Raw genomic sequence first — 18,337 nt, forward strand, 5'->3', positions numbered from 1 at the left:
CACACTCTCAGATTTCTGGCAAGCTCAGTTTTGGCTGACCCAAGACAGCACTTGAGAAGGTTAATGGAATTGGGTGTGCCAAATATCCTTTTCTATTTTACCATAGAAAGTGTTTTAGGTGTTTCTCTATGTCTTGATTTAAAGATTTCGATAAAGCAAAGCAGTAAATTGACAAGTGAGGCAGAAATGATAAGAAACTTCACTGCAGCAGTTTTAGAACTGTGAAGTCCTTCATCACCAGAATGGTGTTCTCTGAGATGTGGCCACCCACAAATGGTATCACCTAGAAAAAACTGCCTTCTATAAACAACACTGTGAAAAGGCAGCTTAAAGATTGTAGTCGGTCTTTATTGCCTTGAGAAAGCAATATATAATTAGGTATCCTCTAGAGGGCCATGAACTGCTGCATATTCTAAACAAGAGTGGAAAGAACCAAAAAGGGAGAGAGGTGTTAATTACTAATACTCCGTGTTGGCATCGGCCATTTTCTTTGGATTACCAAGCATTTCAACTGCTGACAGGAAGAGACTTGATACATTGATTAGGAGGACTAGCTCGGTCCTGGGAGACCCGCTTGACCCAGTGGAGGTGGTGGGACAGAGGACGATGTGGGCGAAGCTGTCTTCTCTGATGGACAACCAGACCTCATTATTTTGAGGTTGTTATATGTTGAGTCGATAATTATATTACAATTATACCGCATGTGTGTACAATTTTAAATCTGGAGCCTTTTTTTCCACTTGTATATGTTTAGCAGACCATGTTTGTTGCTTTATCTGCTCCTTTTCTTTTTACTTAATAGACTCATTCACTTTGTTGTAACAGTGAACTTTTGTCTTAGTGTTCAGATGGGGGAATCAGTAATAAAAACTGCTCTAACAAACGTCACATCTTTTACACTGCCTTCAGTTTCTTTAGTCAGTAAACACAGACCGACCCATTTGGAATGAGGAAGCATATGATTGAAGTAAGAATAGAATTGCAAAACATGTTGAGAGCTGACACAATAGTTTCATTTTGACTTCGTAAACTGCAAGCTCCATAGATTTGGTCCCTTTCAGATTTGAAGCTGATCTTTTAACTTAAAGCATTGAGATCTTTCCAGGAATGGAAACTCAGTGTGGTCAATATGAGACACATACATGAGACAGGATGAATCTTAATGATTGTGGAGATCCATTGACTTTCCCTCTGTCTGGGCATCTGAGTTAGATGTGAAAGTCCCTCACATAGACACTACAATGTACTGTTGGTTGGCCCTTTATCTATAACCTGACCTTGGGTACTGCTTAGAGATGGAATGGAGTATCTGTGGAATTAGACAGGCACTGTTCTCCTAATGGTGTACAGATATACTGTAATATACACTATGCATAATATATAGTCGCATATACAGTGAGGATGGTTCCACAACAAAACCTACTTCACATTAGCATGTGAGCAGTGTCATTAGCACTCAGCTTAAAACACTGACATGCTACAGCTGCTAGCACGTCTATAGAACTGTACTTTGATGGGCCGTCTGATTCAACACTAACTTTAACAGCACTGCCAATAAAAAGGGAAATCTTACTCAAACACACTCTCAGATTTCTGGCAAGCTCAGTTTTGGCTGACCCAAGACAGCACTTGAGAAGGTTAATGGAATTGGGTGTGCCAAATATCCTTTTCTATTTTACCATAGAAAGTGTTTTAGGTGTTTCTCTATGTCTTGATTTAAAGATTTCGATAAAGCAAAGCAGTAAATTGACAAGTGAGGCAGAAATGATAAGAAACTTCACTGCAGCAGTTTTAGAACTGTGAAGTCCTTCATCACCAGAATGGTGTTCTCTGAGATGTGGCCACCCACAAATGGTATCACCTAGAAAAAACTGCCTTCTATAAACAACACTGTGGAAAAAGGCAGCTTAAAGATTGTAGTCGGTCTTTAATTGCCTTGAGAAAGCAATATATAATTAGGTATCCTCTAGAGGGCCATGAACTGCTGCATATTCTAAACAATAGTGGAAAGAACCAAAAAGGGAGAGAGGTGTTAATTACTAATACTCCGTGTTGGCATCGGCCATTTTCTTTGGATTACCAAGCATTTCAACTGCTGACAGGAAGAGACTTGATACATTGATTAGGAGGACTAGCTCGGTCCTGGGAGACCCGCTTGACCCAGTGGAGGTGGTGGGACAGAGGACGATGTGGGCGAAGCTGTCTTCTCTGATGGACAACCAGACCCATCCCCTGCAGGACACCATCACAGCCCTGGGCAGCTCCTTCAGCGACAGACTGGAGTATCTGATGGAAAGGTATAGCCGGTCGTTTCTTTCTGCAGCTGTTACACTGTACAATCAGATCTGCTCCCAGTCACCACAAGCACCTTCTATGGACTTCTGCACTTTAACTCAGGTTTTTCACTTTTTAACTGTGCAATATACATATCTATCTGTGAAACTCCATGGCTAATGTGCAATCCATTTCACTGTATATATGTTCATACAGTATATATTCTGTTTACAATTGTATATATTTGTTTTTATTCCATTTATATTGTATTGCATGCTACTTATTATTACTTTACTGATGTCTATTTTTTGCTGCCCTCTTGTTGCTGTAATGTTGCAAATTTCCCCACTGTGGGACGAATAAAGGATTATCTTATTTTATTTTATTAGAAGACGATATGTTGTGACTGTACTAAAGCACCTCCATAAGGAATTTAGAAAACAAAGATAATAATTCACATGAGACGTGTTTTTTTAAAGCCACAGTCTTGAGGATGAGGCTTAATTGAAAAACATAGAGCCTGATATTTCGGACTATACTATTTATGAGATCTGGAGCAAGGCATGACAGCAAATTGTGTAAAGTTGAGGATTTTAGGAGTGCTACTGATAGAAGCTGCTAAACTTTCACAGAAACATAATAGCAGAGGTGATGCTGTTTGGTTCCAGATGATAGACACAGCAGAGCTCCAACTCCTGTGATAGCATTTTAAGCCAGGCTAGTGTCATAGCCACTTAGGCCCACTGAAATACCTCATTAACGTTTTGATTCCATTGGATATTGCACTGACATTCATTGTCCCCAGTGGAACAATTGCCTCTTGTGTCGCAGTGAGACTTTAAAAGACTTAAAAAAAATACACTGATAACTGGGTTACCAGATATCCATGGCAGAGGATCAATCCCAACAACCTTGGTGAACACCGTACGTTTCCTGTAGCATCATTGTCAGGTAAAACACTTCATTTTATCTTTTGAAATACCTCATCATACACTGAATGGATTGGAAGGAAATTGAGAACATTCATGTTTCCCAGACTTTTCTTGTAGTGTAAACCATGAGGTTGACATGTGCTGTTTTAAGTGAAATCCCTCAACAAGTATTGGGTGGACTGTCGTGTAGTTTGATGCAGACATTCTTGCTCCTTTCAGTACAAATTGTGATCACTATGGTCCTCTACCTTGCATTTAGCGCCATGATCAGGTCAAAATGTGTGTTTAATACAGTACAGTACAATACCTGACAAAATAATCCTATAAGCCTCCTGTGCTTTGAGAATAGGGCAAATTGTGTAATGTTAACGTATGAAACATTACGACTGAATGAGGATATTAACACTGTCCTCTCAATTTTGTATCTTTTCTGTCAGCTTTTATTCTTGAGATATATTTTTGGGACCCACCTGGTAATCAGGCGCTCCAGCAAACAGCTTCTAATGGTAATAATCAAAAGTATCCAGATACTGAGTATTATAAAGTATTTCCTTTCTTTGTGAATGAAGCAGTTCTGTAACTTAGGTGCTCAGTGGATTCTTGATCCCTGCTGTGAAGAACCCTATTTATGAGCATGTTGCCTTGCTAGCATTAGCATTAAGCTCAAAGCACTAAAGTGTCTTAGCATTGTGCACCTTTAGTCTTGTTTCAACAGGCTGTAAAAATCTCAATCTACAACAGAGCATGACCTGCTTGCATATCGCAGTTTCAGTTACAGTATTAAAGAACACTATTATGGTTGTCTTGGAGAGGGCATATTGCAATGTGAATTGAAAATCTCATTTAAACAATTGAAATTTTGACAATACATTTTTTTTACAATGGCTTACCCACCATAATTAACAGGATATGGGCTCTGTTTTATTATGTATGCATGGGCTGGTCCTTCCAGCACCACATTTCACTGCTGCAGAAACGGACGCTGTTGTCTTAATGAACCCACTGACCAAAGGCCTTGCTTTCTTGAGACGGACAAAGATGTAAATAACCCTTCTGTTTTATGTTTACTTATCATGGGAAATATTTCAGCATGTTACCCTGGACAAATATGGCCCACTCTGAAGATGAAACCCATCTTGTTTAGTCTTGATCTCTTGACCTATTATACATATCTTCATATTGCACATTAATAAATATATAATACAAATGAAATATGATATATATAAATATATATATTATCTTTATTTTTAAGCTTTTACTCGTGATTCTACTCTTGTTCTTAACCACCTGTCTTTCTCTTTCTCCTGTTCCTCACAGCACGTGCTCCTTAATTTACTTGTATGATTTAATATGCACACAATGCACATTCCTTGTATGTGGAAACGTTCTCTGCAACAAGTATGATCCTGAGACATGTCGGTCTTTGCTTTACACTTTCAATTTAAATCTAAAACAATCTCAGGCTGATCCAGTGCACCCACTCAGCATCTCAACAACGAAGACAGAGCCACTGCTGTAAAACCTGCTGCGTTGATTGGTTTTCACTGCCTGTCCGTCTGTGTGCCGTGGCCTCCCTCGCGCTCTCCTCTGATTGGTCAGTCTCCGCCATTCCGTTTTCCCCATTGGTCCATTTTATGAGTGCTCTCACCAGAGCAGGAAGAGATGTGAACTGGCCGTCTGCCAGGTAAATATTGCAGAGGATGCTAGCTGTGCTCTGGTCCGACACGACAAAGGGACGACAACTCCTGAAGAGCCGGGGCAAAGATGAAACCACACTCCTTATCGAGGACACTGAGGTATTTCACAGTCGTGCAGAGACTTGTTTTCACTGTTTGGATCTGGAGAAGTTAAAGGGTGCGGCCTGTTGTCATTAGCTTGCTAGCTAAGCACAGTGCTAACGTTATGATAGTTAGCGGTTAGCTTAATAACCGCATTATCCACAAGCTAAAGCGTCACTAGCCCGTGGACGGGTCAGCAGCAGCTTGTTGTGACGATACAAATACCGAAGAAATTAAGCATGACAGGCAACAATTAGCCTCTGTGAGTGGTGTTGAGGATAATGCTCAGGAAATTACTCAAGACCTGGGATTAGCTAGGTGTGTGGTTAGACTCAGGTACAGCTGAGGCTTCCAGATCAAATCTGAAGACCAGTGAATAATTCATTTAACTCAACATGTACGACTGGACCTGCTGAAGTTTAGCTTGTTCAAGACAGAGACGTGAGGCGATGATGGCTGCACCAGCTCAGCATGTAAACAAAGCCAGATACTGTCAAGTGAGGCTCCATCTCTCTGTTCTCTTGTCATCCTCCTCGGTCAAACAGCACTGGAACGTGTGTTTTGGATTCAATGTCCAAGCTGGTGCTTTGTGGATCACCTCTGTTCTCAGAACACGGCCCCAGTTATTCGGGAGAGGTTTCAGGTCATTTAGAGCAAGGCGCATATTTTGCTGATGAGCAAGTCAGTTGGCAGATGTTCAGTGCAGGTGAGCACAGGTAAATCTGGGCTTGCTTCAGACCAGTATTCCTTTCTAGTCCGTCCACTTACTTCTGCTTTGTGGTTTTCAACACCAGCTTTGTTGTTTAGCTGGTGTTGTGATGTCCTCACAACACCAGCTGAAGCAGCGCAGTCCTGATAGTTAGCTCGTGCACTTATGAAATGTTTCATGATCAAACATGCTTGTCCAGTGGCTGCCAGACTCCCAACTACATACTCAGTAGTGTGAGTACATAATACACAAGGACTATTGAGACATACTAGTGTATTATAACTAGTGTCTGTAGTTATTATACATCAGTGTAGTGTCTGTAGGTATTATCTAGTGTCTGTAGTTATAATACATTAGTGTAGTGTCTGTAGTTATTATCTTATGTCTGTAGTTATTATACATTAGTGTAGTGTCTCTAGTTATTATCTAGTGTCTGTAGTAATTGTCAAGGGTCTTTAGTTATTATACATCAGTGTAGTGTCTGTAGTTATCATACATTAGTGTAGTGTCTATAGTTATTATCTAGTGTCTGTAGTAATTGTCAAGGGTCTTTAGTTATTATACATCAGTGGAGTGTCTGTGGGTATTAACTAGGGTATGTAGTTATTATACATTAGTGTAGTGTCTGTAGTTATCATACATTAGTGTGGTGTCTCTAGTTATTATCTAGTGTTTGTAGTAATTGTCAAGGGTCTTTAGTTATTTTACATCAGTGTAGTGTCTGTAGTTATCATACATTAGTGTAGTGTCTCTAGTTATTATCTAGTGTCTGTACTAATTGTCTAGTGTCTGTAGTTATTATACATCAGTGTAGTGTCTGTAGGTATTAACTAGGGTATGTAGTTATTATACATTAGTGTAGTGTCTGTAGTTATTATCTAGTGTCTGTAATTATAATACATTAGTGCAGTGTCTGTAGTTATTATCTAGTGTCTGTAGTTGTAATACCTTAGTGCCGTTTATGTAGTTATTATCTAGTGTCTGTAGTTATAATACCTTAGTGCAGTGTCTGTAGTTATTATCTAGTGTCTGTTGTTATAATACATTTGTGCAGTGTCTGTAGTTATTATACATTTATAACCTCTCCAAACAGTCCTCATGTGAGTTTGACGACAGGTGTTGTCTGTAGTCTGATGTGTGTCTGTTGGTACGCTCACATGAAGTGATTGGGTTTGTGTCCAGTTGCTTTTAAACGATGGTCCCTGTGACTGACACTCTACAGTCTCTGCTTTTAAACAGAAACTGAAAACTCTCTGCTAGCTGTGACGAGTCACTGACAGCAGTGATCATTCTGGGATGGCAGCATAATCTGTGCTCTCATGACTCATGTCAGACAGGTATCACTTCAAAGCTGAGTTTGAAAGCAGGATCTTTATTGTTACTCATTTAGATGGAGCGAATCAGGTCTGGGTAGTGTGTAAACAGAATTGGATTAGTATCTGGCAGGTAGTTGGTGTTAAATCCCTTGTGAGACACGGATCTTGTGTTAAATTACAGAATGTTAATAGATAATCGTATTTTTATGTAAAATATAACTTTAAAAACGGAACATTTGAACTTTTTGTTGTTTGTGTTTCTTGTAACCACGAGAGAGAGCTGGCTTTGGTTCCATCTCAGAGGTTTTAATGCCAACGTTATTTACAGTGGATTAGATGAGGATTTGTGTTAGTGTGTGTTAGTCGGTGCCTTAAACTGTATTCAAGCTTGTTTTGACTCCTAAGCACGAGCATGCAGCCACACACACACACACACACACACACACACACACACACACACACACACACACACACACACACACACACACACACACACACACACACACACACACACACACACACACACTACTTTCATCAGTCCCCAACACACAAGGACAAAATGAAATAATCCTTTCCATAGAAGCAAAGTTCACCTAATGCATTTCCTCATGACACGTAAAGTAGCTGCACATATTCACTGGAGCTGGTTGGGGTCATGTGTTACACATAGCAGACATCGTTGCTTAAGTTCCCACTGCTCAGGTATGCGAGTACTTTACAAATTAACTGTGTTAAACAACAACTAAAAAAATTGTGCAATACAAAAGTGGTTAATGCATTTATCCATTTATTTTAGCTGCTTATCCAGATTATTGAAAAATAATTCATGTTAATGCAAAATGTAATGTGAATATCAGTAAATGAATGCGCCCCTATTGGTTTTCAGGGATTTATTTTATACTTATGTGATGGTGAAACAGGTAAATTGTATTATATGTGGATTTAAAAAGATCATATATTATTGGAACCCTGAAGAAACCCCGGATTTATATTTCTTGTTATTCAATCTGTCACCATTTTGTAAGACTTAAGTCTCAGTTAGCTTTATTTTCCTGGAAATAAAGCTGGAGCAATGAAAGACATTTCATTATGAAACTTTCCCTCCTTGTATTTCTTTGCTATTTTGCACTTGTTCTTTTTGTGTTTTTGTTTTCTACTACATTTTCTTCCTGTGCCCTTTACCGCAGTCTGACATTTGTCTGTTTTAGTTGTAGACATCAGACGGAGAGCCTGTAGCCATGGATGGGCATGTTGCCAAAAACAATGAAAGCACCTTCCCCACCTTAGGGGACCTGGATGACTTTCTCACCAAGCACAACTCCACCTTCATCTGGCTCCTCGTTGGTAAGAAATCTGCACTGCGAAAAGAAAAATCCAGATCAATTGGATGTTCAGACTTCAAATAATCTTCCTAGGGCTGCAACTGCGATTATTTTGACAATCTATTAATCTGTCTATTCTTTTTTCGATTAATCGATTCGACAAAAGCTACATTTGACCCTTTCCAGCAGCTTATTCGAAAAGCTACTTAATTTAACTTGTACAATACTGTTGTTTTTTTGCATTATAAACATCTGCAACTTTATTATGATAATTCCCGATTTAGATATCTACAATTTAATTCGGAATCATAATCCAAATTCAAAATGTCTTTAATTCGCCCCAATTTAAGATATTAAACACGTTCAGGTTTAAACTCAATTTAAATTGAATTTAAACCTGAACGTGAATTATGAATGATTAGAATTAAATTGTAGATAACTAAAACTGGAAAAATAAATTATAATATAATCTTTATCCTCATTAAGTCGGGGAAGCAACAGTCGTTAAAAGTATGTACATTTTAAACCTCAAAGAAAACTTGTGCAATGCTGATTTTACATGAAGCAGCAGCACAACATCACTGTGGTATGAAGCCAAAGTCGTTTACGATCCTCCAGTAAACCGAGAGAAGACGAAGAAGAAGAGGAAGAATGGCTCCAACATGTTTTCTCTTCAGGTTCATACCACAGTGATGTTGTGCTGCTGTTACATGTGAAATCAGCTTTACACATTTTGCAGCAAGCGGTCTCTGACGTCTTTAATGTAAAGTGTTCTCACACTTTTGACAGCTTGTCTCTGCTGTGTCGAGAGCGATGTTTGTCTCCGCCATTTTTCAAATGTTTACAACAGAGAGGAGACGGCGTATTTGAAGTTTGTTGTATTAAGATGTAGGTTGTTGATATGATAAAACTATTAATATTCCCTAACGTGTTTAAGACGTCCTCTCAGAAAGATTTTCATCTGTATCTGTTCCAAGTTATCCTGCCAGTATCTTTCAATTGAAATATGACAAATGATAGCTTCCAGTTATTGCTATAATCCAGGTGCTGCTGTCAGTAGGACAATGACACTGCATATCTCACAGGAGCTGTTTTCTGTGGAAAACTGCAACATCGTCAACCTGGAAAACAAGTCCTAACAACATTGGGCGTGACAGTGAAACCCAGCTGTCTGCACAGATATGAACGACTCAGTTGACAATGATGAGATAATAATGTTATTTGTTGGAATTCCTCTGTGTATATGGGTCTTGAAAAACAACATGTAACACTCACAGTTTGGTTTTTGACCGTATAAATATTTAAGTCATTCACATGTAATATAAGAACATGGCTAGAAGTTAGTGAGGGAATCATGGAAAAGTCTGTTTCTAGCAGTTGTCAGGCAGTGTAGGTTCATTCGTGTTCATGTGTTACGCTGTATTTGTATCTGTTGCATGTTTTCAAAGTGTAGCCTGCTCTTGCTAGCTTTCCCAGGATTACCAACCCTAGCTTTATCTCCTATAGTCATCTGAGAGTGACGGCAGGAACATAATGAAATATTTTTGTTTCAGTTAACAGGAGGATTGATCATGTTTAACTGGCCGTGTTTTTTTTTCTTCTTTTTCAGCCACCATTCTGTCCTGTGGATGGATCATCTATTTAACTTATTACAACTCCCGCAACATTGGCCTCATCCTCACGCTCATCATAAACCGTCTCTACAAGGATGGCTACATTCACATCGGTGTGTTCATCAGGAGCGCCGTCACAGTTAACTCAGACTGCTGAATATTTCATAATGAGCCAGGTTCTCTCAGTGATTATCTCCACAGAGCCCGAACTGCACAACACACTGCAACCAACAGCATATTGAATTTCTCGACACAAATGACACAGGAATTAATTTCTAAAGCACCTTGAGGCCATGAATTCAGCGGAGGAAGGTAGAAAATGTGTGAGGGCACAAACCTTCAGAACAAATAGCAAAGTTCTGAATCACTTTACAGATTAAATGTGTTTATGCTTTAACCTCTGTCTTTTTATTGTCTAGGCCTGAACTGAGTAAAATAATTCCTGCATAGATTTACATAGGAAGCACTAAACAAAAAACAAAACAAGCTTCTCTCACGAGATTGGCATTGGCCGAGTTACATATCCTGTCTTTAGTCTGACAGCGGATAGGTCAATAAAACCACCAACAGGAGGAAGTGTCAGCGAGGTGATTAGAGTCGAATCACTCAGGCGTCGTCATTCTTTTGACATGAAATAATTAAATCAGAGGGAGACGTGTTGTCTTCACGAAAGGAAATCATGTTTTTCTGCTCTTTCTCCGCGACCGTCTGTGACCTACTTGTTGTACAATTAGATGCTAATTAAGATATTTTTTTCCTAAATGATGTGAGAGAGATCCCAGCAACACACAGAGTTTTTATTATCACCAGGGTCTTACTTACACAACCATCTATTTCCATCTTTTATCTAACATTGAAATTAGCTGACTTGTGAGGATTCAAAGCACTGATCAAGTTTATAGCGGTTCAAACACATTTTTTTTTAATATTGTATTTTTCAGTCAGTATGATGAACACTACTATATATTTTTAATGATAACATTATCGGACATATTCTCCACAGGCTCCTTCTCCTTCTCCGTGCTGTCAGGAAAAGTCATGTTCCGAGACGTCTACTTCATCAACCAGGACATGTCAATCAGGTAACCTGACCTGAGCTGCAGTGTTTGCTCCTTCTTTCTTTCTCTGTCCTATAATCTCACAGTTTTACTGAATATTTTTTTTTTGTCTGTGTAATAGGATACAGGACGGCTTTCTCATCTTTCGCTGGTGGAAAATGTATAACCCGAAACAGAAACAGCACGGTGAGCTGTCTGTGATTATCCTCTGCACAATAAAGGAAATCTGTAATAAAATGTTGTGTTGTTATTAGATTCAGATGCAGATTGTTATATAATTTTTGCTGATGAACTTAACTGATGAGTTTGTAATTATCCTGCAATTTAGGAAAAGCCTTAATGATCTTTTCTTGGGTAATGTGTGTTTTTGTCTGTGGATCATTCAATTATTTTATCAGTCACCTGCAGAAAATAGTGTAAATTAGAGCTGCAGCTATTTTGGTCATTAGTTTTTCAGGATGTTTAAAAGCACATGTGGTGACATGAATTATTTTCAGTTTGTCACAGACAAATAATTGCTGGATTTCTGTTGCTTCTAAGATAATAACATGAATATGTTTAGACAAAGTAAGATTATATCAATGTGAGCTTTGAGATATTGTAAAGCCTTCCACTTTATTTTCCCACACAAAGATCAAACAATGAAACATTTTAAACAAGAAAGTAACCATCAGGTTATGACAATGATTCTTAGCTGTAGTCCCAGTGTATATGTTTAATAGATTCAATTTAGTTCTGTTGATACAACTTCATATTTCAAAATATCCCCAATCCTTTGAGGGAGTATAGTTTCATTAACAAACATGAACAGAATGATGGATATGTGCGATGGAGAAGTTTTGAGCTTTCTCTCTTGTCTTTTGTCATCAGACCCCAAGGCAGAGACCAGGCTATACGTGACAGTTAACGGTTTCGAGTTTCACGTCTACAACCGCACCGACCTCTATGCCCGCCTGCAGGAGACCTTCGGACTTGAACCCACGCTCTTAACACCTAAAAAAGACGAAGAGAGGGGACGAGAAGAAAGAGACAAGACCCTGGAAAGGTACAAGCAAGGCCTCAGATTTGAACTGTATTATGTTTTTGGCTTGTTTATGTTAAATCAAGTGAACATTGATTAAAAAATGTAAAACATAATATTTAAATGAATGTTCACTTTAATTGTAATTTGGAGTAATTGACAAATTTTCGGTCTCACTTTAGCATGCTACAAAAATGTTTCTGGATGAATCGCCTGTTTCTGATTAATGATCGACAATGTGAGCAGTACACAAAACTAGAGGTTGATTAACGTTTATTTATATACGTTACATGATTATCATCCTAAAATCCTCTTAAAGTGGGAAAAAAAGAACTGATATCCATCAGACAGGATTGAAGTGTGGAGATTTGATAACAAGCTATCTGAATAATCTGAACGCACATACTCACCTTTCTCCTCTGTTATCTGCATTGAGAGTGGAGGCCCAGAGGTGAGCTATTGAACTGTTGTAAGCCTGAATGTGTTGTGGTCCTCGTGCAGCGTGAACATCAAAGCAGAGACTCCAGACTCCACGTCGTCGTGGCGCTCCCTCATCCCTGTCATCAAAGTTAACATCAGCACTGTGAGTACCTCAGAAATTTGACAAACTGCATGGACTTTGGTCGGGGGTCTGAGAAAGGACACAAGGATTCCAATTATAAAAATGCCTTGTGGACACTGTTTGGGGAAAAAGGCAATTGGATTTAATTCTTCTACCGCATGTGTATTTTCATTCCTGTAGGGTCGCTTGGCGTTCGGGAACCACTACCTCCCGCAGACTCTGTGTGTGAACTTTGAGGACGCCTTCCTGACGTACACCACCAAGCCTCCATCCAGCCACCTGGACCAGTACATGCACATTGTCAAAGGCTCACTGGAAAATGTGCGTGTCATGCTGGTTCCTAGTCCTCGCTACTTGGGCATGCAGAATGACGAGTAAGTACAACTCCGTGAAATCACCTAATTCCAAAGACTGATAGTTCAGAGGGTTTGCTGTTTAAAATTGGGAATGGAGTTCATGTAAAAGTAATACCAAATACATTAAATATATAATGTAACACATTATTACACAGTATTTACTATTTATTTATTCAAAGCAGTTTTTGCAACATGTAACCATCATCATTTTTCAAATTATGTTTTTGTATTTCCTCCAAAACGTTTTTATTGCTAAAGCTCTTGGCTGAAGAATGTTAACTTCAGAATATGCTTTGCCGGTCATGTTTCAGGTGTGACATAGTAACTACAGTAAATGAGCTCATTATTCAGTTTAAAATGGATAACTGTTTGCACTGCTCTCTCTCTCTCTGTTTTTCCATTTACATTGTAATATGAATAGTATGGTGTGAATCTTAAACACACTCAGGCACAGGACTCACTCTCTCTTTCACTGCTTGTTTGTACAACGTTTTTATGGCACATTTATAAGATGTTAAAGCTCAAATAATCAATGTGAATGTGTAGTGAATTCAAGTATTTTTCAACCCGAGCCCTATGTTTATAAATGTGGGTGTGTAAATGAATGATAATTACAAAAACTTTTGGAATTGGTCCAGTAGATTGTTTATGCTGGGAGCTGTGACACGGCAGCAGTGGCTACAATGTTATCTTATGGGGCAACTGAACTGTTGCCCCATAACTTTACTGAACTGCTTTTACGTTACTTACTGTAGCAGCTGCTGCCCTCTTAAAGCTTAAGGCTATTGGATATAGAATAACAATAATAGGGGTTCAGTATCTTGCCCAAGGGCACTTCGGCATGCATATGGGGAAGACAGGGATCAAACCGCCTCTGGTTAGAAGACGAACTCGCTATACCCCCTCAGCCACAGCCGACCCAAGTAATACACTGGAGTGGAAAGTCAAAAACGGTTAACCCCACTTAAAATTGAATGACTTTGAAAGTAAAATTGCATTTAAGTTTGCCACTCTATAAAACCTTGTTGCCTCTTTAAAAAGCCATCAGTGATTTATACCTCCAGCAGTCCGTGACATCTCTTGAAGCTTTATTGAATTGTCCAGTGAAATATGTAAGAAGAAAGTTACTGTGCTTCATAAAAATCGAATTAAGCGTCTTCATGCCAGGATCAATATGAACTGAATTTTCAATAGTATAATGAATAGAAAATGTAGATGCCTGCTGAGCTGCTTGGTCAACATTAATGTAATTATTTAGATTAGGCTACAGACGTTATTGCTTTTTTTAAAATTTATGAATGTTGTTATTTTTAATGAAAACTAGATTTTGTCTGTAATGTTTGACTCTGGATTTCTTTTGTAGGCCTCCCAGACTGATGGGGGAAGGGTTTGTGGTGCTGCAGTCCAATGATGTTGACATTTATTACTACCAAGATGAACCAGGTATGCACACACACACACACACACACACACACACACACACACACACACACACACACACACACACACACACACACACACACACACACACACACACACACACACACACACACACACACACAAAAAACAAAACATATTGGCAGTGACTGTTTGATGATGGCAAAATTAATACTGAATGTAGCCTACACGTAAACCAGCAACACCATTATTTATAAAGGGGTTCTTTTGTTTTAGGTTTGTTAGCAAGGCTTTGACATCTGCTTGTTTCTGTGCGTGTATATTTGCAGGTCTGGTCCCTGTGGAGCAGGAGAGTGGGGAGGAGGTGGAAACATGCAGCGAGGAGGATAAGCTGCAGGATTTGCCTCCGTGTTGGGGTCTGGATATCGTCTGCGGAAAAGGAACCGACTTCAACTACGGACCTTGGGCCGATCGTCAGAGGTGTGTAGAAAAACACAGCAATTCAAAATGTATTAGTCAATCTCAGCATTATACACAGCTTTAACTGACAATAATGTGTGGGAAAATCATAATGTTCAACAAAATTCTCAAACAAAACGTTTTGTAATTTGATCAATCAAAGTCAGTCATGAACTGGGAAACATTGCACAGTCTTTTGTGTGTATTTTAGCACATAAGGTTAATAATGTTTTTTTCCATTTGAGTCTTTGTTGTTGAAAGGTAACAGCTCACACGTTAAAGGCTTCGGATTTGGCCTTTACAAACATGGCCTTAGATTTACCTCCACATACTGTGTCTACTTTCCTCAGGGACTCTCTGTGGAAGTTCTTCATTCCGGCTGATTATCAGGCCATGAAAGTGACAGAAGTCGCCCAGCCAGGAAAACCCAGGCAGATCCAGGCCTTCGAGCTACGCATGAACATCATCGCTGACGCCACCATCGATCTGCTTTTTACCAAAAATAGGGTGAATCTTTCTTTCTCTCTTTTGTGCTTCTCTCTCTCTCCCCCCACTCTCTCTCTCTCCCACTCTCTTTCTTGTCTCCCTCATTGATCTCTATTCCTCTCCCTGCTGCCCCCCTTGTCTTAGTCTTTATGCCTCACTGTGTTTTTGGCTATTGATATTGGTTCATGTTTTATGCTTTTTCATATTTTTATCCCGTGGCAGTGCAGGGATTTCCACAAAGCTAAGTATGTGGAGTGCATACTAAATAACAACACAAATGCATATTCAATAAAAACATAAAACAGGTAGAGTCAGGGAAGGAGCCTCATTATATTAGCTCTTTTGAACCTAGTTTTGTTCAGATTAGGTGCCTTTCTTTGATATTTAAGTCAGTAAGCCACCCTCGCTTATAATCTGACAGCATCTATGATTTATCTGTTTGCTCTCTCTCCCCCCCTGCTCTGTCTTCATCTCTGTTACTAGGAGACCAATGCCATCCATGTGAATGTAGGTGCAGGCTCCTACTTGGAAGTCAACATTCCCATGACTGTAGGAGAGAATGGTACGTGTAAGTGTGTTTCACAGAAATGAGATCACTGGCTCAAGAACAAATCCTTTTCACGTAGAAGCACACATCAGCTTATAATAATGATAATAACAATAATGATAATTATAATACTATGATGAGACAAGCTCAGTATTTAGAATGAATACAAAGAATTAATACAATTTAGAAATTAATGCATTTGCCATTCACATTTTCTCATTTAATAAATCATCATGGAAATGTGCTGAAATCTGCATTAAAGGGGCTAACAGTACATCTTGCTTTTGCTACAATTTTATCGTCTATCTTCTATCACTTATTTTTTTCTTTTTCTCCTACTATCCCCAACTCAAGTCAATTGTCAATTTCCTATAGTAAGTCACTTTAAATGGTAAATGGTCTGTATTTATACAGCGCTTTTATAGTCTTGATGGCCACTCAAACAGCTCTACTGTACATTTTGCCATCCGACCATTCACACAAACATTCATACAGTGCATCTATGGGCAGCACTTTTTTCTACGAGGGGCCATTCGGGGTTCAGCATCTTGCCCAAGTATTGTAACTTCTTTTCATTTAAATGCAACAAATGCTAAAGCTCTTGGCAGGCGACCATCACCATAGAGGGGTGGGTGGGTGGATCTACTTAATAAATCCCAAACTGGAAAACACATTTAAATTTTATTTTCCTTTGATCCAGGAGCTTCAGGGTGACACAACAGTAAAAAATACATTCATTAATTCATTTATACAGGGTCATTATTGAATGGTTTAAAAATGACATTGAGAACACTGAGTTTTTGTGGAGGCTGAGGTAAGTTTGAGGGAGAACTGGGATGACTGAAACAAATCCAAGATAACACCAAACTGGACGTATCAGAGGAAATGTCTTTCTTTGCCATTGCTGTAAAACCATGTTTGCACTTTGTAAAGGTGGTGGAAACTCCTAATGTTATGACTTAACTAAAAAGTTGCTGTATGAGATTACTTTGGGTGGGTCAAGTGAACTTGACATTAATATTTAAGTATTGCCCATATTGTACAGTGTTCTAGACCAAAGATCACATAACATCACCAGAAACATCATTACATTTAAAGCCATATCCATAATAACACCGCTGAACTCAGCCACGGTCTTACCTCTGATGTTGAGATATGTGTAATAATTTATCATATAGAGCAGATCATATTTTATCAGACATCAGTCAACACTCTCCTCTCTCCCCAGAAATTTAGTTAACATAAGCAGCTTCTGAGGTTTTGCCGGTAATTGACACTATTTCCAAGAATCCTGTCACATTTCCTGAGAATTGATGTCTCTGCTTTTCTGCTTCTGTCCTCAGGCTACTCTCCCACTATCAAAGGTCAGCTGCTTCATGTGGACACCACCAGCAGCATGCAGTACAGGACTCTGCTGGAAGCTGAGATGTTAGCTGTAAGTAGCAGGCAATTTATCTATATATATATTTTTTTAAAGAAATTTGAAACTATTGCCAAAGTGCAAGTGCAGGTGCGAAACAAACTTGCTGTATACACATGGAAATCGCTCTGCTAGTTGTGAAGTCAATACCTGTCTCTGCCTTGAATTCAGTTCCATGTGATAGCAAGTTACCCTCGGGTGTGGAACATGCCTCAGTCGTGGCAGTGTGAGATCGAGGTGTACAAGGCCACATACCACTTCATCTACGCACAGAAGAACTTCTTCACAGGTGAGTCCTCCAGCAAACACACGGGACACATGACAGCATTTGGCCTGTAACATTTTAATAGTAGAACTAGTGAAGCACCTGTTGTAAACCTGCCTGTTTAGAATGGACTGTCTGCTTGGCCTGTGTTAATGCTCCGGAGCTACTTCAGAATTATTCCTTGTCATTATATTGAAGATTCAAGACTTTATTTATCATGTGCACAACAATTGCACACAGCAGTCGCTGGCATTGAAATGCTTGGGTCCCAGGCTCCCTTCTAGCCATGCTATATTACACAAGCAAAAAATAAATTTAAAAAAAGGAAGGGGAGGAAGCTGTCTCTGAGCCTGGTGGTGCGAGCCCGGATGCTGCAGTACCGCCATCCAGATGGCTGCAGGCAGAACAGTTTATAGCTGGGGTGATCGGGGTCAGACTTCACCACCCTCTGTAGAGCCTTACAGTTCAGGGTGGTACAGCTGCCTAACCAGGCGGTGATGCAGCCAGTGAGTCCTCCTCAAACAGTTCTACAATATACTGTCACTTTTTATTTCTTGTGTGCTGGACGTTGTGTGCAAATCTTAGTTGGTGCATAGTGAAGTTAGAAAACTTTGTGTCCCCGCCCTACCTCACTCACGAACATTGACTGCTACAAATTAATATTGAACGTATCGGGTGCCCAAGATTGCACCAAACTCGGCACTGCACTTCTCATGAGTATTCTTAGTGGTCAAGTGTGAAGTTGATTAGATGAATTGTTCTCAAGGTATGCATTCCACACACAACGACAAAAAGAAAGGCCGACAGACAGAAGTTTGTGG

General features: G+C 39.3%; 1 protein-coding gene across 6 annotated transcripts in view; it reads left to right on the forward strand.

Annotated features, from left to right (window-relative positions):
- The first annotated feature begins 4,865 nt into the window (after positions 1-4,865).
- Positions 4,866-18,337, forward strand: part of kiaa1109 (KIAA1109 ortholog) — an 84,153-nt gene continuing 70,681 nt past the window's right edge. For 3 of the 6 annotated variants that reach the window (XM_035168477.2, XM_035168478.2, XM_035168480.2), the window contains exons 1-14: positions 4,866-5,002; positions 8,218-8,353; positions 9,941-10,057; positions 10,948-11,026; positions 11,124-11,188; positions 11,873-12,047; positions 12,525-12,606; positions 12,766-12,959; positions 14,305-14,384; positions 14,669-14,819; positions 15,149-15,305; positions 15,768-15,852; positions 17,175-17,266; positions 17,423-17,540. In XM_035168477.2, coding sequence (XP_035024368.1) covers positions 8,248-8,353; positions 9,941-10,057; positions 10,948-11,026; positions 11,124-11,188; positions 11,873-12,047; positions 12,525-12,606; positions 12,766-12,959; positions 14,305-14,384; positions 14,669-14,819; positions 15,149-15,305; positions 15,768-15,852; positions 17,175-17,266; positions 17,423-17,540 — 1,501 coding nt within the window. In that variant the 5' untranslated portion in view covers positions 4,866-5,002; positions 8,218-8,247. The remainder of the gene's footprint in view (positions 5,003-8,217; positions 8,354-9,940; positions 10,058-10,947; positions 11,027-11,123; positions 11,189-11,872; positions 12,048-12,524; positions 12,607-12,765; positions 12,960-14,304; positions 14,385-14,668; positions 14,820-15,148; positions 15,306-15,767; positions 15,853-17,174; positions 17,267-17,422; positions 17,541-18,337) is intronic. The other 3 variants (XM_035168476.2, XM_047341656.1, XM_035168481.2) reach the window with 1 other exon arrangement.

This window comes from Hippoglossus stenolepis, chromosome 10 (genome assembly GCF_022539355.2).
Source record: "Hippoglossus stenolepis isolate QCI-W04-F060 chromosome 10, HSTE1.2, whole genome shotgun sequence".
In the NCBI taxonomy this organism is placed as follows: Eukaryota; Metazoa; Chordata; class Actinopteri; order Pleuronectiformes; family Pleuronectidae; genus Hippoglossus; species Hippoglossus stenolepis.